A 27,007-nucleotide genomic window follows, 5' to 3' on the forward strand; every position below is an offset into this window, starting at 1 on the left:
ATTTCATGAGAAATAAATAACATTAAAACAAATTATACATAAATCAGCCAACTGAAGAGCTGGTTTCTAAAAACAAACAAACAAATAAACAAAATTGACATACCATTGGCTCAACTAACAACAACAAAAGCAAAAAACAGAGGGAGAAGACCCTAACAAATAAAATCAGAGATGAAAAAAAAATGGACACCACAAATATTCAAGATATACAGGAATCACTAAAGGCATGTGCCAACAAACTAGAAGAAATTCAATCAAAATGTGAAGGTTGCCTACAATGCAAATTACAAAATATTAAGAAAATAAAAAAGAAAGAAATGCAAGAATTCCATGTGTGTGCCTTGGAAAAATTAATATCAATAAAATGCACACACTATTATATGCAATTTACATACAATGCAATACAAATCAAAATACCTATTACATTCCCCTAGAGATGCTAAAGTTTATTTGGAAGTGCAAGAGATTCAAAATAGCTAAAGAAATGTAAACAACAAAGCAATCCCAGAGACATTACAATACCAGATACACTACAGGGCAGTTGTGAAGAAAATGCATGCAAACTGGCACAACAAAAGACACGAAGATCAATGGAATGGAATATTAATCCCATAAGTTAATACACAAATCCAGTCAACGAATTTTTGAAAAGTAAGAAGAAATTAATCAAGGGAGAAAGAGCAGAGTCTTAAACAAATAGTGCTGGGAAAACTTAATCTAGGTATGCATAAGTATGAAACAAGACAACTGCCTTAAAACTTATGCAATAATTAACTAACTGGTCAGGGATCTAAATCAATGGCTTGATACCTTCAAACTACTAGGTGATGACATCAGAGATCCTCCGCAAGACTCATAGGCAAGATCTAATGGAAAAAGACCCCCAAGCACACAGAATTAAAGCATTTCTTCAAAATGGGCTTACATGAAGTCAGGAAACTTCTATGCTAAAAAGGAAACCATCAACAAAGTGAAAAAGCAGCCAGTAGAATGGAGAAAATATTTGCAGACTATGCAACAGATAGAGAATTAACATTCAGGATCTCTAAAGAATTCAGGAATATCACCACCATCAATAGCCAAAAATCCAATCAACAAATGGGTGAAAAACATGAACAAGCAATTTGCAAAGAATGATAACACAAATGGCCAACAGACACATGAAGAAATGCTCAGATCCACTAGCCATCAGGGAAAAGCAAGTAAAAACCACAGTTTCACACCACTCAGTTTGAACAGCTACCATCTGTACTCAAAAAATAATAGGTAATGGTGAGAATGTGGGGAAAAGATCCCCTATCCACTGTTGGTGGGAATGTAAACTGGCAGAACGTCGGAGAAGTGAAAATTGATTTAATATATGATCTCACCATCTTTCCTCAGGGAATTTACCAAAATGAAAGAAAATGAGCAGATGAGAAGGTTATTTGCATACTCATATCTACTGTAGCTCAAGTCACAACAGCTAAGATATGGGATCAACCCAGATGTCAATGAATGATGACTGGATAAAGAAAATAATACATATATTGCGATGTATAATTTTATTTTATATAAATGTATAACATATAAATACATTGTATGTTAATAACATATAAATACACACATACAAATATATTATATACCATATACACATAATATATAAATACACACATACAGATACTTATGAAATGCTACTAAGCCACAAGAAAAAAATGAAATCCTGTGTTTTGCAATCAAATCTTATTATACTTATCTTATTACACTTAGTGAAATAAGCCATGCCAAAAAAAGGCAAGCATCATATGATTTATCTGATCAGTGATAACTAATATCCAGAGTAGAAAAATGTAATCTATATAAATGAGATAACATCTTGAAATTGATTATTTTAATAGCCTTTCTCTAAACACTTGAGGAATGGGAGGGTTCTTTTCTGTTTGCTTTTTGTTTTTTTCTACTCACTTTTTGTTTAGTTTTTTACCTAATGCAGCATTAATCCTGTCATTGTAAAATGAACTGAGAATATGTCATTGAAAAAAATAAGGAAGGAAGAAGGACCAATGGAGAACTCAGCTAGGAGGGAATGTAGGCTGGGAGTATTAATATGCTCCTAAATCACCACTGTGAAGTATGTGTATGATTTACACAAATATAAAATTTAGATCTAAAAAAAATGCACACCAACATAAATATGATAGAGATTCGCATTTTGAATGTTAGATTTACATCTCACTGCAGAGTCAAATGGAGATTAACATACTGTGAATTGATGTAGCATCTTCCAGTAACTTAACATAAAGAGGGTTTTTATTATTGTTTTTTTTTTTTTTTTGATGTTGTTCATATAGTTGATCAGGGTGGGAAGGATCCAGGGTTAGAAAAAGTGAGTATGATCACTGTTTACAAATTTTCTTTTTTCTTCTTCCTGTTTCTGAGGGAAGGGAAGGGATAAAAGGAGGAGCCATACCTATGCTCCCAAATTCCCCAGCACCCAGGGATGGGGAACAGCCATCCGATACCAACCCAGGGTACATCCTAAGGGTTCTGCCTAGTTGGTTTCATTAGTTCCGAAATGCTCTCAATCTCGCCAATGAATGGATGAGGAAATCCTTCCAATGTCCATTAGTTGACATAGTCAACTTTACAGTCTCTATTCGACCATATTTTTGCTGTCATCATTTGGCTGGGGTAGTGGTCCACTTTGTTCTGCTTTCCTTCCTCTGCTATAGTACAAGATGTCCTCTGCAGGCCCCTTTAGGTTGCCATATCTTCCAAGTGCATCAGGACCTAACATCTACTGCTCCGTCTTTTCCACTGAGAAAAACCAGTTCTCGCAGTTGGATCCAAGGGCCTGGATCAGGTGACCTGGTCCCAAGAGACTGCCCAATCCCCAGGGCTCATGGGCTTGGCACCAATTGCACATGCAAGCCCAAGGACTCAAGCTAGGAGACCTGGACCCTGCTGGAAAGCCCTGCCCCTGGGGCTCACAAACCCAGCACTCACCATGTATACAGAGCCAAGGACCCAGTCCCCACTAGACACCTCTGGCCTGAGGCCTTAAAGGGTTTTAATGGGTCAAAATAACAGAAAAGAGTTGCATTAATTTTTTCCAGATGGAAAAGTGTCTCATATGGAATCACACACAAAAGTATAAATAATTTAAGTGTCTAATAATTTCTTATAGAGTTAATTTGGGGTACTTAAATGTACAGCTTACCTGTCACCTAAAATTTAGCAATATAGGGTTTATATATAAATGAAGTATGTAAGAATATACTATTGCACTAAAAGAAAGCATTTCTTTTAGGTATTGTTTGCCACAGAAAAACAAAACATTGAAGAATAAATTCTAGTTATTTGATAACGTTACCATTATTTCAGACTGAACGGCTGACAATTTTTAAAATTTATTTAATTTTATTGGAAAGGCAGATTCACAGAGAGGAGAGACAGAGAAAAAGATCTTCCATCAACTGGTTCGCTCGCCAAGTGGCTGATCTGACAAAAATTTAAATTATAATTGACCATGTTTTTTGTTCATATGTATTTGAGTGCAACAAAAATGTATTGATCCAACACTAAAGTTATTAATAGAAATAGTTGTCCCATTTTATTGCATTAATTCCAACACTGAGAAAAGCCACATATAGTACCTTTACACATGAAAACTAAGGAAAATATCACACATTTCTCCCCCCTCATCTTGATGTAATTTAAAATAGAAACTCTAATGACAATGGTATTCTCCAGTTTCTAAAAGGAAGCTCACTTAATATACTTAGAAGCTGGAAGACCATTCAAATGCATTTCATTTTCATCTAAATGCAGGGGTTAGAAGAGATTTACTAGGCATCAATATCTAATAAGACAATGCATGACATTATCAAAAGAAAAATTTAGTCAACAAAATAAGAAAAACTCTTAAAAATTTTGAAACATGAATTGCAAGGAGAAAGAGCCAGGTCTGTCCCTTATTACCAATTCACAGTCTGAGTTTCCACAGTATGACTTAAAAACTTCTTGATTCTAACAGAAGTTCACAATGATTGTGATGTGGAAGGAATGAAGAGAAAAACAATTATTTTATCAAAATGAACCACACTGAAGATGAAGCAGCACAACTTCTTACAAAGTCAAAAAGCATTTACTTGGTTAACTATTTTTGTCTGTTATTCCTGGTTATCAATAGCTTACACATTGAAATATCTGAAGACAGTAATTCTTACAAAACTGTCTAGGATTTTGTAGGCATCAAAAAAAAAAAAATGTTAAAGGTCGGTTACTCACCTATTCCAATGAAAGCAGCTTTGTAACCAGCTTCCTTCAGAGTGCAAAGAGTCATTTCATTCACACGAAGGCTTTTGCCACAAACTATCTGTAAGAAACAGCATTGTGAATAACAATTATTTTGGCATTTAGTTAACTGAAATCTTAATATTTAGCATTAAACAGAATAAAGAATAAAGAGTAAGTCCTAAACTCCACGTAAGATCTTAAATAAACTTAAAACTGTGTATGTATATGGAAATTCAGAACATGGAGAAATTGATGTCAACAAAGAGCATAAGGATGAGAACACAGGAGAAAGTGGGATTTCAATGGGGCTTTTACAAGGAATAGATAGGGCTTTGATTGGGAGCACTGTCCCAAGAACATGAACAAGTCTGGGGACAGAGAAGAGTCACCTCGATTAAAAGTCACAATACTTTACACAGCTTGCAGACAAGAGCAGATTTTCAGCACCAGTCTCTGCAGAATGAGTAAGTGACCAACTGCCTAAGAAAAGTGACCCTGCATCACCTCAGCATGAGAATACTGTGAGGACTGCCCTGACCCCCAAAGGGAACTAGAGTGAAATACCCAGGCAACTTAGTCCTGGGCAAAGAGAAATAATCAGACATTTCAAATACTGTTGCAACATGTCCTCCATGGACACTGATACACAAAAACAAGATTGGGAACTAAACAAATGTGCAAAGAAAAAACAATCAGGCCCAACTGAAGTCTGATTCATAGTGGACACAATGAGGCCAATGAATCAGTCAGTGATAATCACTCTTACAATTCACAGACAAATTATATTTAGTTTTAGTTAAAGTAATCCCCACACTGAACTCCTGGTGTGTGAAGCAAAAAGGTTAATAGGCAAAACAGTTAGGAAGGACAACCGAAAACCTGGCCAAGAGGATAAATAAAACACCATGCAATATTGTGGGTTTATGTGGGATGGGGAGATCTAGGAGTGGTCTTGGCCGTTAATCTTTCAATTCATCAAGGTGATTTCGGATGAGACTAGATGATTTCTGGATGACGAATGATAAACTCAACAATATCTCTGATTTCATATGACAGATGTGGTATAACTGCTGGAGCAGAATTAAAACGCCATGGGGTTCACTGCATGAGAGCAATGCTTTAGATAAAGTATGCTCTTTCAATTTCAATTAAAACAAATTATCAACATCAGTTCCCTGTCACCGAGTACCAATAACAATATTCATATACAATTCAACCTCAGGGAGAGGTCAAGGCTAGAAACTTTATTTATCTGATGTGGTCCAGAGTTCCCACAGCATGTCACAATGAATTGCTCTATTGATGCTTATGCAGATCCACCTGCACAAGTAAAGAGCTAAGTGGAAAGTCTGCTAAGACATGCATTCATAGGGTAGAAGATGAACCTGTGATCAGGAAACAGTCATTTGCATGAAGTTGAGAAATCAATCATTAGGCATGGATCAGTATATCCCCTGTAATGTAAAAAAAAAAAATCTAATGCATCTTGCATTTTCTGTCTGGAAATTTTTGGATTCTAAAGGCACAACCCTTAAGCTGAATCAGAGAGTAGGAACAGCATACCCCAGAAGCAATAATGACTGCAGCATACCTATCCAGGATACTTAATCCCTTGCAAAGACACTCAGTATAGACTGACCCACTCAATCATCACAACAGCACTTTGGAGTGCTAGCATTGGCCTCTTCTTACAGTTGATACTCAAAGATGAGACAGATTATCAGTCTCACTTCAGAATGCACCTGTATAACAACTGCGCTCTTACTGAGGTTAAAGGGTAAGTCAAAGGCCAAAATGACATCACTCTCGAGGGCAAGAACAGATATTCTAGATAGACTTCTACTGAAAAAATATTCATTAATGGATACCTACTAGTGTTGTTACAAGTATTAGGAAATAAAATTATCTAATAGGCTCTCACGTTTTCATTAATTGAGACAGGATGAATTATTTGTTAGAAAAGTGGCTAATTTTGTGTTTATTTTATGATGTAGTATAACTTTAGTACCAACATATAATAAAAGTTACATATGAAAGACAACATAAGGTACAAAGCGTATTGTAAGTTAATGCATCTGACATCACAGAAAAAAATAAATCCTGAATTTCTATCATACAGTAGGATGATTACAGCTAACAATACTAGATTATACATTTCAAAATAGTCCCAAGAGGATGATCTTGTGATCACTAAGTACATAATGTCTACATGTATCAAGACACCACTTTGTATCACACATTTCTACATAATTATAACATGTCAATTTTAAAACTAAAAAGAAATATTAGCAAATTGCATAAGAGAAAAATACAAGAACTAGAATGCCCAACAATAGTTAGGCATATTTAGACAACAATTGTAGGTTATTTATTGCTTCAGCAGTGATTCAAGAAGGATCTCTCATCTCTATTGAGATGATGTGTGTATGTACTTATGTGTCTGTGTGTTTAGTTTAATTTGGAAATATTTATCATTTATCAAAAGTGACTGACAATGTCTCAGTTCTTCTACCATATAAATTGAACAATATTGTATGAGTTACTAACATACAGGAAATATCCACAAACAGTCTTTCCACCATAGCAAGAAATGATATGCAGGCAGAGGACAGGAGCATGCATGCAACTTTTCCTTTTGTACACAGAATTCTTAGAAACATACTGCACCTTAGTGTTAGCTAACTAAGAGCAGCATGCTTTTGACTTTACTGGGGACTGACACCGTGGAAAGACAGAGGCTAATAATGATCACCATGCAGAAACTCCTTGATTGAAACGAGAACCAGAACAGAATTCAAGGAGTAATGAGCACCATCTCACTTTCCTCTCTAAAGTCTCAGCTCCCAAGCAATTGGCATGAAATAAAAACCTACTCTTATTCAGAAAGAAGAGCACTAGGAGCAAGATCTTTGACAAAGAGTATTTTGAAACAATAAGATGCCTTGGAAAATTATACTGAGATTTATTTAAAAAAAAACTATAGCAAGTATCACAATATACCAGCAACCAACATAAAATGTATAATAATCTGTGAAATGCTAACATTATTCCCTAAGTACATGATATTAGATGTCCACAGATCACAGTGAACATACTTTTACATTTTTACAAGAATTTGGTTAAACATACATAACTTTATATTTGTCCAATATTTTCCATGATAATGGGAATTCTTGCTTCAAATTAGCACTGTTTAAAACAAAACTATATAGAGATATTACTAGAAGGCATTTAAGATATTTTGTTTCAATTCATGCAGCAACACAAATGCATCACTATCAAATTACTCTTATTCAAAGAAGAATTTTATTAAAATGTTTTGGGAAAAAGCAAATATTTTTAGAATGTAATGAAAGAAATTAAATAACCTTTTGCAGACTTAAGCATTTCAGTGCTGAAAATTTGAAAATATCATAAAACCGATTAAACAAAAATATGCAAGTTGCAAATTTATAAATTTCAACTAAATTCTGAATTGCAAAAGAAGAGAGAAGCATTTAATAGAATTGATTACTATATGCTCAGACACAAATACAATGAGAGATTCTATTAAAGTCCACACTGGATAGCAAATACTTGCCAGGAGCTATATTAGAATTTTACCACAACATTTAAGGCTTTTATAAAAATACAACTAAGTCAATTTAACCTAAAGAACAATTTTATTGCACTATCAAAGATTATTTCAACTAAAAATATATTATGAGAATATATTTAATTAACTTCAAATTGTATATCTTATCTAAACATGCAAAAGAAATATTTGGTGTCCAGCATCATGGTAGTTAAACTACCACCTGCCAACCCAGCATACTGTATTAATTCAGGTTCTAGGCCTGGCTGCTTCATTTCCAACCTAGCTCCTGGCTAATGTGCTTGGGAAAGCAGCAGAAGATGCTTAAGACCCTGTCAGCCAAGTAAAAGGCAGAGATATCACCCCAGCTTCCTAGGTTTGGCCTGGCCCACTGCAGCCATTTGGGAAGTGAACTGGCAAACTAAAGACATCTCTGTCACTCTCGCTCTCACTCTCACTCTCGCTCTCGTTCTCATTCTCTGTCTCTCAATTCCTCTCCGCAGCTCTGCAATTCAAATAAGCAAATTTAAAACAAATAGGCAAAAATTCAGAATCTACCATAAAAAATGGAAGCAAATTTTTACAATTCCATGAAACTGTTACAACTATAACAGGGAAATAATAACTATAATTATTCCAGAAAATAATACTACACAAGGAAAATGCATAGATGCTCACAAAATTACAGAAAATTATGATCTTAAATAATTTATTGTGACAAAAATGTATCACCTTAAATACTTTCATTACCCAACACGCAAAAAAAATGAACATTCAGTAAGAATATAACTGAAGCAAGTAAATGTGGAAGGGTTAATTAAATAATAAGGAGAATAAAAATAGAGACAACAATGAATGGTTAGGAAACATAAAACTTGGAGAAGTCTTAAAGTGCATTAAGTAAAGGAACTACTACCCACTGTTCTGACTGAAAACATTAGAAAACTAAAGGAAGAGGCCTCATGGGACACCTGTGACCTAATCACAATGACTGCAGCCAATTCCTTGCTTCCTGTTTCTTGACAAGACAGACTATAGCAGACTTTTGGTTCTTCAGTGGGATTCCTGCACTTACGTAGGAGTTCTAAATTGACCTCTGGAATCCAGACTCCAGATCCACTCCAGCTTGGCCACTGGCATTTGGAGAGTGAATAAGCAGGTAGGAACTCCTTCTATATATCTTTCTCTACTTCTCAAAGATATCAATTAACTTATTAATAAAGAAAAACACTAATTTTACAGTCAAGAAATCAAAAGAAAAGAGCAGGTAATTGATGATGTATTAGAATAATGCTGAATTATATGCTAATAAACCAAAAAAAAAGTCTCAAAAGTAGAAGTAATCTAGGAAAATTTACACTGACAAAATTCAGGTGGGGAATAAGGAAAACTAATCATCAAATACAAAGAAGTGATCAAAGTGCTACCTATTTAAAAAGGATCTGAAGACAACAGAATTTCCAAATTTAATGAAAATTATCAAGAAATACTTTTGTCAATATGATTTCAAAAATAACGAAAAGGTTAGAAGTTTATAAAGTCAGTATAAATATATCAATAAAAATCACAAAAGCAACAAGAAAATGGACTAAAACAAAATATTAAAGAAGCTTTGTAGATTTAAAACTGTGAGAGCAGGGGTGTTGGCTCAACTGGTTCCATCTCCAAGAAACAGCATCCTATATTGGTACAGTTTCCTGCGTTGGCGCCAATTCTCAGCCAGCTCACTGTTTGTGGTCTGGGAAAGCAGTAGAACTGACCCAAGTCTTGAAACCCTGCACCCACTTGGGAGGCCCAGAAAAGCTTCTGGCTCCTGGCTTTGGATGGGCTCAGATCTGGCTATTGTACCCATTTGGGGAGTAAACCAGCAAATGGAACATCTTTCTCTCAGTTTCTACTTTTCTCTATAAATCTGCCTTTCCAATAAAAATAAATACTTTTTTTTAAAAGTAAGAAAAACAAGAAAAGATGCAAGTGTAGCAACAATATTAAAATATTCCTTGCTCTTTTTCCATCTTTAATATACTTTACATTAATTACACATAATGAAATTTTAAGATACATAGTTCTACATGTGTACAAGAAATAAAATATGGTGCAAAAAGTGATCCAGAAACGAAAATATTAAAGTATTTCAACATATAATGTGAAAATGTACATGGTTATTTGAAAAAATAAATATATTTTATTGTATGAAAAAGCTTATACTATTTTGCTAACTTAAGAGTAGAAAATGATAATATTTAACTGATACAATTGAAAATGATATCTCAAAGATAAAGATTCCATATGTTTTCACGTTTTCAATAAATCAGAGATCCCATCCATTGATATCATGCAAGAAAAAGGTATGGAAATGAAATAGAACATATAAGATTAACATTATATTCAAGCTTCACAATTTTTTAGTTAAAAAATAAGAACTCACAGAAATGAATCAGGCATTAGATATGAAATTAACTAAATTATTCAACAAATAAATTAGTGAACAAAAATAGCCCAGAGTAAAGACGCTGAAATGAACTTGGTTCTGGACATGGTGTGCTATTTAGGTGAACAGATATGCCTATTAAACCACGAAGAATACAGCATTGGAGTTCATCAGAAGGACAGTTCTAATCTGATTAACTGGTAAATGTGAATATTAAATAGTTAATCACAGACTGGGTGAAGCAAACCTGCTGTATATATATATAAAAAAACAGAGGAATAAGTAAAATAGCAACAGCATAAAATCCCCAAATAAAGACAAATATAAGACAAATTATAGACCAATTCTTTCTAAATCTATGGAAAAGGTCGTTTCATTGTTAAAAAATTATTCTTAACCTTATAAATATAAAATGTCTGTAGAAAGGGACAAGTGTTACATTACAAGGAGAATATAGATGATGAGAAATTATAGGTAACCAATGTGGACCTTAAAATGAAGTCGAACAATCGCCTGGAGCAATAGCCTGTGGCTAAATCATTCTCTCCTTCCCTATGCCAGGATACCGTGTGGGATCTGGTTCATGTCCCAGCTGCTTTACTTCCCATCCAGCTCCCTGCTTGTGGCCTGGGAAAGCAGTCGAGGACGGCCCAAAGCCTTGGGACCCTGCACCCACGTGGGAGACCCGAAGAAGCTCCTGGCTCCTGGCTTTGGATAGGTTCAGTTCAGACTGTTGTGGCCACTTTGGAAGGAACCAGCAGATGGAGGATCTTTTTCTTTGTATCTCCTTCTCTCTTTGGATCTGCCACTCTAATGGAAATGAATACATTTAAAAAAAAACAAGGTCTAACAGCTAACATTGATAGGCCATAAAAAGCCTACAAGATTTCTCATCCATGAATTCAATTCCCCAAAGTGAAATATCTTCTCTTATCAGAATTGTATATTCAATTTCCTATTTATATAGCAAATTTGAATATTCTGTCTCCTTTGCACCTTAATTGAAACAACCAGAGATTGGGAATGACAATGCTGTCAACTTTCTCTTTAATCTACTTTCTACTTTTTCTTCAAAAATAAGTTCAGCGTCTTAAAATTCAAATGGACAAAATGGTGATAAATTCACTCTATATTTTCCTCCAAAGCATCCTGTGCTACCAAATTCTTACGCTTTCCAAAGATAATCTACACATATGTAAACATATTAATTTTACATAATCATACTGGTATACGTTTGTTACTAACAGGTACTGACCAAGACAAGGGAAACTGAGTACCTTTTCCCCACAGCTATTTCACTGCAAAATTAGGAAGTAGCATCACTGCAGCCAAAAATCTATATGTATATTTAAAAGATTTATTTATTTTTACTGGAAAGTTAGGTTTATAGATAAAAAGAAAAGACAGAGAGAAAGATCATCCATTCGAAGATTCACTCCCTATGTGGCCACAACAGCCAGAGCTGAGCCGATCAGAAGTCAGTAGCCAGGAGCCTCTTCTGGGTCTCCCATGTCAGTGCAGACACCAAAGACATTGGGCTGTTCTCTACTGCTTTCCCAGGCCACAAGTAGGGAGCTGGATGGTAAGTGGAGGAGCTAGGATATGAATTGGTACCCATATGGGATCCCGGCACATGCAAGGCAAGAACGTTATCAACTAGGCAACTATACCACTCTTGAAAATGTATATATTTTGTGCTCAATACATTATCTATTATGTTCTGGTGAGTTTTTAAATATGAGTGATGGGTATGCTTTAAGCTATACAATATAGTTGGTCTTGTGAAAATTGAATACAGTTGAGATATGGTAACTTAAGTTCAGGCTTCAGGTGATTTTGGATTAAGCCGTAATTGGGAAAGGCACCAAACATTTTAGTTTGAAACTTCAGGAAATAATTATTTCCTTATTTAATTATGTAATAATTAAACTGAAAATGCAAGACATTTGAATAACTTTTCAACCATCCCCAAATTATCTATGTTGAATATTGTAATTTGGACATCGAAGTTTCATAAAGTCATTTACAACTATGCTGTGTTTTTACAATTAGACTGTTTTCTTTAGTGTTATGTGGATTCATTTCATCATCCACTGTCAAATAAAATGTAACAAGAAGTACAAATGTGTAGACTGCAATTCATGTGGTTTCCTTCTTACTGATTGGTTTTAAATTTTACTGATAGATTCATATGCTAAAGCATTTTAAGCACTTTTGAAAATACACTGTACATTTCCTTACAGTGTTTCTACATGAATCACGGTATATTACTGTTTTATAAATTATGGAAAATTAATATTTTTGAAGCAAAAATTACAATAAGTTCAGGTGTGAAGTAAAAATCCAGTAGTCTTACTACCAAAAACTAGAAACATTCAGAGCTATATCTTGAAAGTATAACACATCACCTTTTACCCATATTTAAAAGAACTGCAGTTTTTATTTTGTTTAACAATGAAAAATTCGCTGTTGCTTTATACCTCTCTGATTTAGTACTTGTGCTAAGGAAGCATTAACATATCCACATTATGACATGATGCATACAATAAATAAAACAAACCTTTGCTACAAATTGTGTTTCAAATTGTGAAATACTAATGTTTCATAGTACACACAACTTGCATGACAAAACGTGAATTAAGAAACCAAATCCTTCTATTAGCTGCACTGAACCCCTAAAGCAATTTAGGAATTTGTTTCTTACAGACAATTAATCACATGCAGGCGTGCCAGATGAGAACTATTGATTGCCCTTTTCCAAGCTAGTGGCATTCAGACAGTAGACAGACAAATGCCCTAAGCAAGGGAAAGCATCTTCCTGCTTCTGCCTGCTGTAGCTTTTAATTGTTCTCCGCTAAGATGCATGACATTTGCTGTGAAGCTTGAGTACAGAGCTTACTTGTTTTTTGAGCAATACACACAGAAGCGTTATGTTTTTCATATACCTTTACACCGAGGTCCTTCATGAGCTCAATCTCAAAATTCACCACATCATATGGCAGCCGGAACTGAGGGATTTCAGAGGCACTACAAAAAAAAGAAAAAGAATCACCAGTGGGAAGAGTAATGAAAAAAATTTCTGTTTCTAATCAGTTTTATCAAAGTAACTATCTCTTCTAGGTGCATTAAAAATTTGTATGATACACACCCTCATTTTTCAGATCAGCATGGTAAAACATTACATGGACTAAAGCAAGAGCAGAAAGGGATATGAAAAGAAATTAAAAACAACGAGAAATAACATAGATAAAATTGGGCAACAGAAATTCCAATATTTCTAAGTCAATAAACTGTTTAGTTAATACCCATTCTATGATTTCTGATATGCATCTTAAAATTATTTGAAACTACATAGAGGAAAATATGCATACCCGTATATATGTACATTTTGGAAATACACTTGCACCTTCTTCAAATATCAGTGTGAAACTCTGCATTACCATGCTGTTCAAAACCACATGGAATAGGTTCTATAGGCTCTATAAAACATTTTTACAATAAACAAGATGTCTATGACAGCAAGCAGTGTGTTCAAAGGACACAGTCACCAAAAACATACATTTTTAATATCATGGTCACTGTCTGCATTTAAAAGAAACATAATACTTGTAGTACAATTATTTTATAATTATAAAAGCGTGCAAAGAAAGCTCAATTTCAATGCTTCAAATGATAAAAAGATAAAAGTATTTTTTCATTCCTCTGTTCAAGTAACAGACACACACAGAGTAAGATGCAGCATTAATCATAGTGATTTGACAAAAATTTTTCTTAAATTTTTACTTTTATTAAGCTCTTTTTCTTGTGAGCAAAGACACACAGATAATCGTAGTAAGAATTAGTACATGTAGTGAATGACATATCTATGTGTACAGAACGAACTTGAAAAGTAGCAGCTGCTGAAGAAGATTCTTCTGAATCATATAATATAAGACACTCCAAAGGAACTATGCAATTTTTGGTAAGACTTAAGAACTTGATTATTTAATTAATTTATACATATCAAACAATCAGGAAGCAGCACTCACAAAATGTTATAAAAACTCAATGTTATAACAGTATGAAATTAAGGCCTCAGACTAAATTATCTTTCTATTCACTCAGAAATATATATCACATAACAATAAATCTGAGCCTAGGTCAAATGTAAGACTGACTTGTGAATCACGGCCATTCTATCTCACAGGCCTTCAGATCACTCTGGACAACACAGAAAGCTTTGCTTTCACAAGCTAACCAAAGAGATTTCTAGGCGTTGTAGACTGTACACAGCAGCAGAACCTTCATAGGCACGAAGTTCAGCAGAAAAGCACCAAGTCCACATATTTACAGTTTCTGGAACTAAAACTGGCATCTGAGTCATGTCCTCAAATATCTCAATGGGACGCTAAAACAATGTGCCAGCAATGAAGAATTCTAAACCAAAACCAACCAATTATATCACAGTGATTATCTATCTTAAACATATCAAAACACACTGTGAGGTTGTTCATTACTCTGGGATTCCTATGGCTACATCTAAGAAACATATGAAATACAATGGGGAAATGCTGCAAGTGCAGGACAGTGTCTCCCAATTAAGAAGTAACTCTGACACATGAAGCTTACAAAAGGCAGAAGCAACTTCTTTGCTCCCAGAAACAAGGTAAGAGAACACACTCCATCAACCAGGAAGAAAGACATGCCAGGAGGAAAGAGTCTGCCATTCCATGGCAATGCAACCCTGAACACTGAAGTTCAACATACACAAAACTTCTGCTGAGCAGGTCTGCTAACAAGCATTATTGCCCTGAAACTGCTCCAGGTATCATTTAGCAAAGCGATTGTTAAAAGTCATTATATGAATAAAATGAATAAAACCTTGACAGAAACACATTTTCCAGGTTGCCCTAGGGGACATAAGTTCCATGTGAGCTAGTGAAAACAGTTGGTTAGTTTTAGTCACATCAAAGTGAGCAGAGGGTGGGAAAGTGATTACTGATTATTCCAATATATCATATTTATATTCACTAATATAAGAGGTCAGCAAACAGATGGGAGTTAGATCCACATGTACTGCAGGACATGACAAGGGTAAAATATCAAGTGCAAGCAGGAATGTTTGAAATGTGATGAGATGATCAAGCTGGTAAAACACCTTGGACCCCTAACTGTCGTAATAAAATAATTCCCACATTTCTCTCCTTGGATATAAATTATAGATCTTAATTTCTACCAGGTTGGAATAAGGCACCCTAAAGTGATCAAGCTGAAAACTAAACTTGTTCCTCCTCCCTCAACACTGGTCCTGTAATGAGCTGTTCAAGTTCCAAATTTCACCTTCGCCCAATTGCTTCACTAGATCCCAAGCCCAGTTGCAAACACTAGGAAGGATGGAGCATTGCTTTTAGTTGATTCAACTGCAATCCTAAAATCTACCTAAAGGATTCATGTTCTTTCCTTTCTAGGTCTCATAATTTTAAACAATGTCAATGACATTATGAACTAGGTCTCGTTGTCCCAAAGAAACAATAACACTCAATTCTGAGGAATGATCGAAATGAATTATTTTTTCTGACTGCTTCTTTCACATTATACTCTAATGGGATGTGGATAGAAAATTCCCTGTAAACACTGGCCATCAGCACACACTGAATGAGTTACAGTCATTCCTTATTCCATCTTCCCATGGGTAATAGGTGGTGCAACCTCCATGAAATGATACATTCTGATATTTGACCAGTTGAATTGGCATTCAAAAAATGATAGTGAATATAGTAATATAAATTGCCTCAATTTTGTCACTGAGCGATCATACAAATTTTTTATGGTGCTTAAGATTTAACATAGTGACAGTATATATTATATTTTTAATTTTAACAAGACTGAATTAAGATTATGATCACTCATTACTGAGTAATTCATATTGAAAATAATGTTATCATAAAGACTGGAAGATCAGCAAATTAAATTTGATACATCTTTGGTATGCAATAAAATACGTTTAAGACTAAACAGTCATTTTTCTTGCTTACATCTCTACAAGCAAACACATATTTTACGAATTGGCTTTGTGATATACTTCTAAAAACAGAGCTTTAATTGGGCCTATGATGTGGCACAGCAGCTTAAACCACTGCCTTCAGTGACAGCACCTCATAGTGGAGCTCTGCTTTCAATCCAGCTGCCTGTAACACACATGGGAAAGCAGCAGAAATTGGTCTAAGTGCTCGGATCCCTGTACCCATATGGAGACCCAGATGGAGTTGCAGGCTCCTGGCTTCAGTCTGGCGCAGCCCCAGCTGTTGTAGACATTTGGGGAGTGGATCCCGCAAAGGAACATTCTGAAACTCTCTCTTCCCTACTCTCCTTCTTTCCCAACCTCTCCCTTTCTCTTCTTCCCACTCTCCTTCTCTGCTTTCCTCTCTATTGTGTCATTTGCTACCATTTTGCCAGGCAAATTAACAGAGATGGACTGGAACTGGAGCAGTCAGGACTCAAAACAGCACTCATATGTGACACTGCCATCCAAGGTAGAAGCTTAACATACACAACGCTGAACCCCAGATAACAAATTAAAAGCAAAGTGAATCCATGAGAGTAAATTAGAATTCACATTTGCATTATACCATGCATATAGTCAAATATTTCATATTACAACAATAAGTAATAATTTTAGAAAGTTCTTAGAAAAATTATAAACAAATCATAATTCCAAATTCATCCTGGCATCTAAACAACTAAGCATCAAATTTTAATTCCATTTTCCATTAACAGGCTGAAGTGCCCACCTGTTTCAGATACCATTATTCCTTATCACTCAATATGAAATGAAATAAAAATAATGAAAACACTAGAATATCAAGAAGAATAAAGGACAGTATTATTCCTAACTCTCCAAGTAACAAAGTATTTTTTTTTTAAAGATTTATTCATTTTATTACAGCCAGATATACACAGAGGAGGAGAGACAGAGTGGAAGATCTTCCGTCCAATGATTCACTCCCCAAGTGAGCCGCAACGGGCCGATGCGCGCCGATCCGAAGCCGGGAACCAGGAACCTCTTCCAGGTCTCCCACGCGGGTGCAGGGTCCCAATGCATTGGGCCGTCCTCCACTGCTTTCCCAGGCCACAAGCAGGGAGCTGGATGGGAAGTGGAGCTGCCGGGATTAGAACCGGCACCCATATGGGATCCCGGGGCCCTCAAGGCGAGGACTTTAGCCGCTAGGCCACGCCGCCGGGCCCAACAAAGTATTTTTAACTCATGTATATTCATCATAAAAATAATAATCATGAAGTGCATAAGGGTATGGCGGATATGTAGTATCCTTTAACACAGAACGGGCAAGGTGGCCTAGTAAGTTAATCCTCTTCCTGCAGCACAAGCATCCCATATGAGCACTGGTTCCTGTCCCAGCTGGTTCACTTCTGATCCAGTTCTCTGCTTATACCCTGGAAAAGAAGCTGAAGGTGGGCTTGGCAGCGTGGCCTAGTGGCTAAGGTCCTCGCCTTGATCCCATATGGCTGCTGGTTCTGATCCCGGTAGCTCCACTTCCTCTATGTCTCTCCTCCTCTCAGTATATCTGACTTTGTAATGAAAATAAAATAAATAAATCTTTAAAAAAAAAAAAAAAAGAAGCTGAAGGTGTCCTCTGGAAGAAGCTCCTCACTCTTGATTTTAGAGCATTTCAAGGCTCACTCATTGTGCCATTTTGGTAGTGAACCACCATATGGATGATTTCTCTCTGTGTGTCTCTCCTTTTCTCTGTAAATCTGACTTACAAATAAAAGTAAATAAATCTTAAAAAAAATAATAAGGATGCTTTAACACTACTCTATCCTGATTATCAGAATATCAAGCTCCTCCAACACCTTTAAAATCACAAAAATCCACAAAAAAAGGAAGTCACATTTGAAGGAGAGCAAACCATCCAATGTTTCATAAACTTTTTCAGCATTAAAAACAATCAATTGGTGCTGATATGGTGGCATTGCAAGCTAATCTACTGCCTGTTAGTGTCAGCATCCCACTGGGTACTGGTGGACACTGAGACTACTCTGCTTCCCATCCAGCTCCCTGCTAAAGGCCTGGGAAAGCAGAAGAAGGCCCAAGCACTTGGGACTCTGCATCCACATGAGAGACTGAGAAAAATCTCTGGGCTCCTAGCTGTGGATCAGCTCAGTTCCAGCAACTGCAGTTATTGCGGAATGCACCAGGAAGTGGAAGTGCTCTCCCTCGCGCTCTTTCCCCCTCTCTCTCTCACACTCTCACTTTTTCTCTCATCTCTCTCCCTCACTCTGTAAAATCTAGCTTTCAAGTAAAAATAAATACATCTTTAAAAAACAATAAGCAATAATGTTAAATAAAATTAGATGTCTTACACCAAATCTACCGCTTTTTAAAATGTAGCTGTGATACTAATTCACCAGGCAAAAAAGATCCTGTTTGGACGCAGGGAGGAGAAATGTAAAACTTGACAACATCTCCTCAAAAAACTGATTTCAAATATAAAGCTAAATTATTCTTTTTTTAGCCATTTTAAAGATACAAGAGAATGAGAAGCATCCATAGCTGAGAAAAATGAACGAGAAAGTTTGGTGGATGCAAGCCTGCTTAAATTCAAGTTTCAGTTTTTATAATCCTGATCAGTGACACAGAATGCCTCTACAAAGGAACAATAAACATAAGCCTGATAGAATACTTCATATTGTTTCTAGGCATGGGCAAGATTTGAAAGTAAAGGAAAAGAGAAAAAAAAAAACCTTTCTAAAGATATAATGGGTCATGAATGCACAAGAATGTGTCCCCTTAGAAAATCTAAAAAATAGGACCCAGTGTGGTAGCCTAGCGGCTAAAGTCCTCACCTTGCACTTGTTGGGACCCCATATGGGCACCGGTTCTAATCCCTGCACCCACAAGGGAGACACAGAACAAGCTCTTGGCTCCTGGCTTCAGATCGGCTTGGATGGAAGATCTTACTCTCCATCTCTCCTCTTCCTTGTATATCTATCTGACTTTCCAATAAAAATAAATAAATCTTAATTTTTTTAATTGAAAAAAGAAAATATAAAAAATAAAATAAATTTAAAACAAGTTTAGTGCTTATTTTATGTGAATTAGAAATTCTCCACTACATTTAGATAAGAAAGAAAAGGACAGAAATGCCACCTACCATAATCTTCTATCAAATTTAGCAAAAATTCACAAAAAAGGCTAGTTTTATTTTAAGGAACAGAGAGATATTTCCTATTTTACCTAGTGTACAAAATACAGTTCCTGTTTTTAAAATTAGCTCACATAATCTGATAGGCATAATTTAAAAAAATTGTATGATGTTTACACACATGCTGTTAGTAGACCACGTTATGATGGCTACACATCTGTGTTGGTACATTATGTTTTTCCTAATTAGTAAAGCTCTCATAAGATGCTATTTTAAAAAACAGTATAAATCCTTTTAGCAAAATTATATATGAAAAAAATTATACAATTTGCATAATGCGCTAAAAATAATATTGGAGAAACACTAGCATAAAAAAATAACTATTTTTTGACACTTGGATGATTTTTACTTCATATTCTGTGCAAAGGGTTTCATAATCTATGACATATCTGACAATTCAATTAGGTTAATGTAACGAACAAGTTATATGTCAATATGTATATTGATAAACATAGCAAAACATGCCATTAATAATTTTATATTTTCTTGGGTTTTTAAAGTCAATTAACCAGGATTAAAATGTATACATCTACAAAGATACTTTAGAGGTGACCCAAATATTTTTGCTAGCATAACAAATTTTAGTCATAAACTGACTATTTTCTGTGTATGTTTAGCTGTGATAAATCCATCATTCAAAAATATAGTCCCGTAGCTTTAAAAATTTCAATGCTTAAAGACAAACATGTTTTTCATATGTTTGTATTTTATAATACACAATCTTTCAAGATAGTATATTTAAGAAAGAATAAATTGAATGTATATTTAGTGCAAGAATATATTTATTTTACATAAAGTAAACTTCATTTGTTATGCTTGGTACAAACGTCTGGAAATCACTAACATAAAGAGAAATTTCCCATATCAGTGTAAGAATCTTCAGGGGAATAAAATAATTATGCAATTAATATTGATTACTGATAAGGTACTAATTGTATAATCAGGAAGAAATATATGTTTAAATAAACATATCTAGTAGACTCTGGAAAATGTAATCAAACACAAGAGACTGTAGACTCGAAAGAGGTGAGCAGAATGACATCCACATATCCAAGCACAGCAAAGTCCAACAGACTGCATGCCTCGCTCTTCCTCTTCTCTAGTATCTCCGACCTGATTCAGCCACGTGTGTTATGGATTCATAGGAACGACACAATTTTTTACAATTGCTCCTATAATGAACAAGTATTCTGTGGATACTGACCTTGTATTCTTAAAACTACGCAGAGGGCATTTTAAATAAATATTGCTTAAAGCCAACTATAAAATTTTAAGTGAATAACGTAATAAAATTTCAGGGTTTGGAAAAAACAAAGTAAGTACCACATGTGATCCAGAATTTCCTGTATCACCACACACCAATCACATTCACCCCATGATTTCTGGCAACAAAAATTAAAATACAGAACAAAAACATGCATTACCTTAAACCACCAACATAGTCTTGTTTCTCAAATATGGTGATGTCGGAGTATCCTAATCGAGCCAGAAAAGAAGCACAACTTATACTTGCAGGTCCTGCACCAAAAAGAGCAATCTTTGCAGAATAAGCTTCCGACATTCTTTCTGGGGGAGGCAGGGAAGGATTTCTGATCTGTGGGATATTCATTGCTTTGAAGACCTATGGAGAAATCAATTACTATGGTTAAAAACATCAATGAACTTTTACATTCTAAGCATATCTTCCACATTTTAAATCCATTAAACAACTTCCTTTCAGTATTACTAAGTATGCTTAGAAGTTGCATTGTGTTAAGTCAGTGAGGACTTGAAACTGCCTTCCCATCTTTGAAATTCATCCACAATGTCACAGTTCCTCTAGGAAGCATTCTAACTCACCTGCTGGCTCCCTTCTCTGGGCCAAGATATGTGCACACTGTTTTAGCTCTTAGAGTATCCTTTGTATATTTTTCAGATTTTCTCTCACCAACCTGTTTCCCAGTATTGTTTTCATGTCAACCTTCCTCCACCTTTCTTTCTTTTTTTGTCTTTAAAAAATATTTACAATAGCATATTTTGAATTCATTTCAATCACAGGTTTGAAACTCCATTAGGTAGTTTAAGTCAAGAACTAGCAAGTAGAAATAAAAGCTACTGTTTCTCAAGAATATAGAAAAACACCGTAAACAATATCAAACCTGAAAAATGTGAATCTCACTCATATGAACATTAGAATCTTGAGTCTGAAAAAGCATCTTATGTAAACAAATTACCAATATACTATCAACAGTTAGCTCCTGACACTGCAGACACTAATAAATAATTTCTAGAAATCTATTTCTGCTTAGGATATATTCACTTTTGATGCGTAAAATGTAAAAATCTGGTTAAAATATCAGAAAGTTAATGAAGCCAGTCGGATTTGAAAAGGATAAGATCTTAGAGGAAATAGAACAAGAAGCAAGCTAATGGCATAGGCATCTCTTTACCCCTGAAAGCAAACTGACATTTTCCAGGAGAGAGGAGCAACTGAAGAATCCTTAAGAGAATCACAGCTCGGACCAAACAGCAAGAGAAATACGAAAATCTTATAGAACCAGAAGGACACCATTTTGGAAAGGAAGGGTGGCAGTAATGTGGTGCGGCAGGTAGTAGATTTACAAATAAAATGGATGGAAACAGGAAACACGGCACGTGAAATAAGTGGATACAGAAGGAAAAATTCCACTTGTTTTCTCTTACACGAGGAAGTATATATATATATATATATTAGAAAATGCATAGATGCCATGCTGCTTGGTATATATACATATTTATTAATGCTATCTTAACTGAATTCTGCCCCTTACTTAATAACATTTTATCTTTGTCATGAGTTCTGCAATGTTTTATATTAGTATACCCTCCTCTACTTTAAAAAACAGTATGTAAGTGCCTAAGCATGTAAATATGAAAAATATTTTACGTATTCTCATTGAAATCCTATTTAGACTTTTCTCTATTATTTGAAATATATTAATTTTTTAAAAAGACAAAAAATAAACAAGTGTTATTATACAGCAGTTTGTATAAAAATCAGTATGCTTGAAGAGAGATTAGAAAAACTGCCTTTGACAAAGCCTGGAAAACAGATAGGTCATAAACTGTAGAAGATACACAGAAGTCAGTGAAGCCTGAGGACAGAGACATGGGGGAAAGAGAAGAGAAACACGACAAGAATCCCCTCAGATGGGCAGAGCAAACCAAAACTAAGATTCTAGAAATCCATAGCTACAATTTAAAGTTTTACAAATTGTGAATTTCTGATACCCCTTCCATGTACTATATAAATAGTGCAATTTTCTTATCAGTTTCAAATTTAGGAAGATTTTTATTTTTATTTAATTCAAAGCAATGTGCACAGATAGTAAATAATTTTATTATTATTTTAATAAATTATTTCACCCCATTGTTCATAGAAACACAAAATCTATCATATTTCCAAGTCACATTTCATATGTTTTTCATTGATAATTAAAGTACATACTTAGCAGAATCATATAAAGATTTTAGATATGAAATATATCTGGACACAAATTCTAGCTAATGGAATACAAGTAGTAGTGCTCTAATAAAATGCAATATGAATAAGCTGAATGATGCTCTTAAGTATTCTTTTTTAAAGCTACCAGTGAAAAATACTGAATCTCTAATATTACATCTATTGAGTCCATACTGGCACTCAAAAGACTAGGAGGCTCTCACGGGGTTGGGAGGAAATCAAACACACTTTACAAACTGTAAAGCATCATAAACATACACCATAATGCAACCTCGCCCTAATCCATACAACCTAACCCTCCACAGATTATAAATTGTTAAACATATTCACTGCACTATCCTGCTCAAAACAACAACGGAATAATTGATATTTCTTTGCCTAATTTTCGTTTTTATAATTTCTTGGTTACACTGGATTTCCATCTTCCTTTTTTAAAAATTGTGGTTTGGATCAACCATGGTGGTATTTCTGATATAACGTATATTTATACAACGTTCTCATAAATTTGAGCACAAAAGATATAAATTAAGGGGCTGATGTTGAAACCAGACTGTTCACAACTGAGTTCTGACTTGCATCTTTTTCCTGGTATGTGCTGTTGAACATAACATTAACATTCCCATCTCATTGCCTCTTCAAAGCATAAGTGAATTTCAGAATATTTCCCAGTAAAATAGTTAAATATGACGTTGCAGGAGGATACTAGGTGTCCTATCTTTGCTCATATCTACAATACCATGAAACAGTTCAGAAGCAGAAAGTTAAGGTTGTAGCGAAGGACTATACTGCTGTGTTAATAGGGGCCAAAATGGTAGGAGGGAAAAATTGGGAGGTAGGGAGGAATGAGCCCCTATATCTATGAAACTGAATCATGGAAAATAATAATAAATAAAATCAAAAAGGGATTATCTCATGATGAATGCTGGGGATATTACACAAATATATTTACAGTTATTTTAGAAAAGGCTTGAGGTCAGGCGGCAATGTTACTTCTACATTAGCTGACATTCAAATTCTGTAAACAGGCTGTCTAAACTCACACAGTCTCCAACATCAGAGAAACCAGCCACGTGGGAATTTTTACAAAATAACTAGTGCAGTAATATTACCACATGTCCAGTGTTTAACAGTTAGGTGTAGCTAATGGCTAACAGAACATTTATATTACCACAGAAATTAGAATTCCTAAAATATGCCACAATATGTATAAATAACTTTCAGAGGGAGTTGGCATCCTGGCACAGTAGGTAAAGCATCTCCAGCAGCTCAAACATTATCGTGTACACACTGGTTTGAGTTCCACTGCTCTACCATTTCGCTGTTAATACTACAGAGAAAGCAGCAGGAGATGGGCCCAAGTACTTGGGTCTTGCCTCTCCTTTAGGAAACCCCACCCAGTTCCAACTACTGTAGATACTTGGGAAGCAAACCAGCAATAGAAGATTCTCTCTCAAAGTTTCCTACTCTCTTTCTCACTCATTCAATCGCTCTTCCCCTCCCAATCCTCTCTCTATAATTCTACTTTTCAAATACACATAATTTACTAAAAATCCTCAAGAACAAACTTATGGGAAACTGAGATACATAGGAAGCAATGTGTTTAGTATTTTCCACATCCACCTTTAATATAATTCTTATGATTATATACTTAACAATCACCACAACTGTCATATTTAGAACTAGAAAAAATTACTAAGTACACAAGAGCTCATATAAACTTACTATAGCTATCATGTCATACCTACTTTGTTTTATAACCACAGATACTCACATTACAACCCCAAACTTGGTGGGAAAAAAAAAGTTGCATTTTCTTCTTTAATAAAGACTTGAAGAAAAGAAGCTGCTCTCTACCTCTGTAAATCAATAGTTCTTTTTCAACAGATGGATAATCCCACACATACAAAATATACTTCTATGGATATAGCTTAATTCTGACAAAATGGGGTAAGGGTAAATCCACCAGGAAGTCAAACTAGAATCACAAACATTCTGTGTGAGACACCGTGGAGGAATAAGAAGGCATGGGTAGGCAAATACTTTATATACTATATGCTTTTTATACATCTGAGGTTAGCATTTTATGGAAGGAGGTAAATTAAAATAAGAAACACTAAACCATGTTTTAAATATTTCTTGAGGTGTTTCATATTTATGTAATAAGCAGCATATTGTTCATTCTTTTTAGAATAATTTATCTTCAGATATAAACACAATAAAAGCTAAAAATAAATCATACTTAAAAGACATTTTGGTCTCATTAATTATAATATCAAAATGGGGATGTTTTCTTACATATTTTCTTGCAATAAAGTTTCCTAGTCTCATAACATAACAAAAATAATTCACAGTAATTTACATCTTTAGGTGAGGAAGACTTCATTTTTCTTTTAAGCAATTTTTAGCTCTCTACCCACATTTCCGCAATTTAACTTTCTGAGCTGAAGATTCAACTTCCAAAAATACGTAATAGTGCAACAAACTGGCTAAGCCACATCCCAAGACAGTGATTCAAATATTTTTAAAAGCACAGAAAGTACACCGAGGACATATTTATTTACATTAAGAAATTTAATATTCACTGAAAACATACATAATGCCAAGTTTTATGTTAAATTCCTACCATTTAGTCTTCAAATGTAAAATTATCGTGATCATTTCTTACATGAAAAAACCTGTGACCAAGTTTACAAACTGAGGAATTTTATCCTACAACTGCTTGACTCCAAATCCAAAACTTCAAATTTCTACAGTTGACTTTCACAAGAAATTCATTACATGCCTTAAACAGTGCATCAAGAAATATTTAGTATTAAACATACTACATAAATATTACAAATACACTTACAATATTCTACTACATTATATATACAAGCCAAACTGCCAGGAACAATTGGTTGTTACATTTAAATTACAATTAAATTTAAAATTAAACTGGAGAACTCTAAGATAACAGAGAAAAGGTGTACTGATTTTGAAAAGGGGCAATTTAGAAAAAAAAAGTGAATGAAATGCATTCCTAGAAGAAAACTAGAGAGAATTAGCAGTGGAAGTTCTATGGTTCCCCGGAGAAGCACAGTGTAATAACGTAGAAGCAAATGGGGACATCGGGCTGGGAGAAGGAGATGCCAGCTCCAAAGGCAAGAGCAAGGTGAGAGCAGACCACAGCAGACAAAATCACTGCTAACACTGCCTGGCATGCATTCTTACAGACCACACAATTCTGTGTTCGGCCTGGAGACATAGCAGGGAAAGGAAACCGAGAAATCATTAAAAATAAATAACCCACTTCTTTTCTCCCACCACTGTACCCCACCAGCAGGGACACACAGAACAGCCAGGAGATGGTGTACCACCTTAAGATCAGAAAAAGTTACAGCAGTTGTAGTGTGTGCTGGCACTGGGCACATGCAACTAGGTGATATATCAAGGGGATAAATCCTCATTCTCCACTGATTTTTTAGTTTAGTCTATTGAGATGGCAGAAAATCATGCACCTGTGTAGGACTGTGAGGTGTGCACACACACACTACTCTCACTCTATTACTGGTACCACGGCACAAGCTGCGAAGGCAGAACATTCATAGGTCAGCGGAACTGGGAATGCCTCTGCTCATCTATCTACAGGGCTGAGCAGAACCCTGGCACATGTGCCTGTAGGTGTCTTGTACATGGACTGCAAGAATTCTGTGACTTCATGATAATGTGCACCATGTAGCTGGATCTCTGGGCTTTCAACATGCTTGAAAGCAGAGGCTAAAAGAACCTGTTTGTCCCAAGTGGATCACTGCAGAGTTCTGTGCTACCACCAGAGACTGCACAGATCTTTGAAGTGCTATGTGCCATTGTGGGAGAGGGTGGCAGCTTCTGTAAGCTATAGAGGAAATAACTATAACAAATATGGAATCACTAATAAAGTCCCTCCCAACAAAGAAAAGCCAAGGACCTGATGGTTTCACTGCTGTGTTAAGCCTAGCTTTTCAAGAAAGACTAATTCTAATTCTGCTTAAGCAATTTAAAACCATTGGCATGGAGGCAAT

General features: G+C 35.2%; 1 protein-coding gene across 1 annotated transcript in view; it reads right to left on the minus strand.

The window, feature by feature from the left end:
• Nucleotides 1-27,007, minus strand: part of DPYD (dihydropyrimidine dehydrogenase) — an 873,733-nt gene that overhangs the window by 605,232 nt on the left and 241,494 nt on the right. Inside the window, exons 6-8 of the mRNA XM_004582023.3 lie at nt 20,911-21,107; nt 13,229-13,310; nt 4,270-4,357 (exon numbers count right to left, since the gene is read on the minus strand). Coding sequence (XP_004582080.3) covers nt 4,270-4,357; nt 13,229-13,310; nt 20,911-21,107 — 367 coding nt within the window. The remainder of the gene's footprint in view (nt 1-4,269; nt 4,358-13,228; nt 13,311-20,910; nt 21,108-27,007) is intronic.

The sequence above is a fragment of the Ochotona princeps genome, chromosome 2 (genome assembly GCF_030435755.1).
Source record: "Ochotona princeps isolate mOchPri1 chromosome 2, mOchPri1.hap1, whole genome shotgun sequence".
Taxonomy (NCBI): domain Eukaryota; kingdom Metazoa; phylum Chordata; class Mammalia; order Lagomorpha; family Ochotonidae; genus Ochotona; species Ochotona princeps.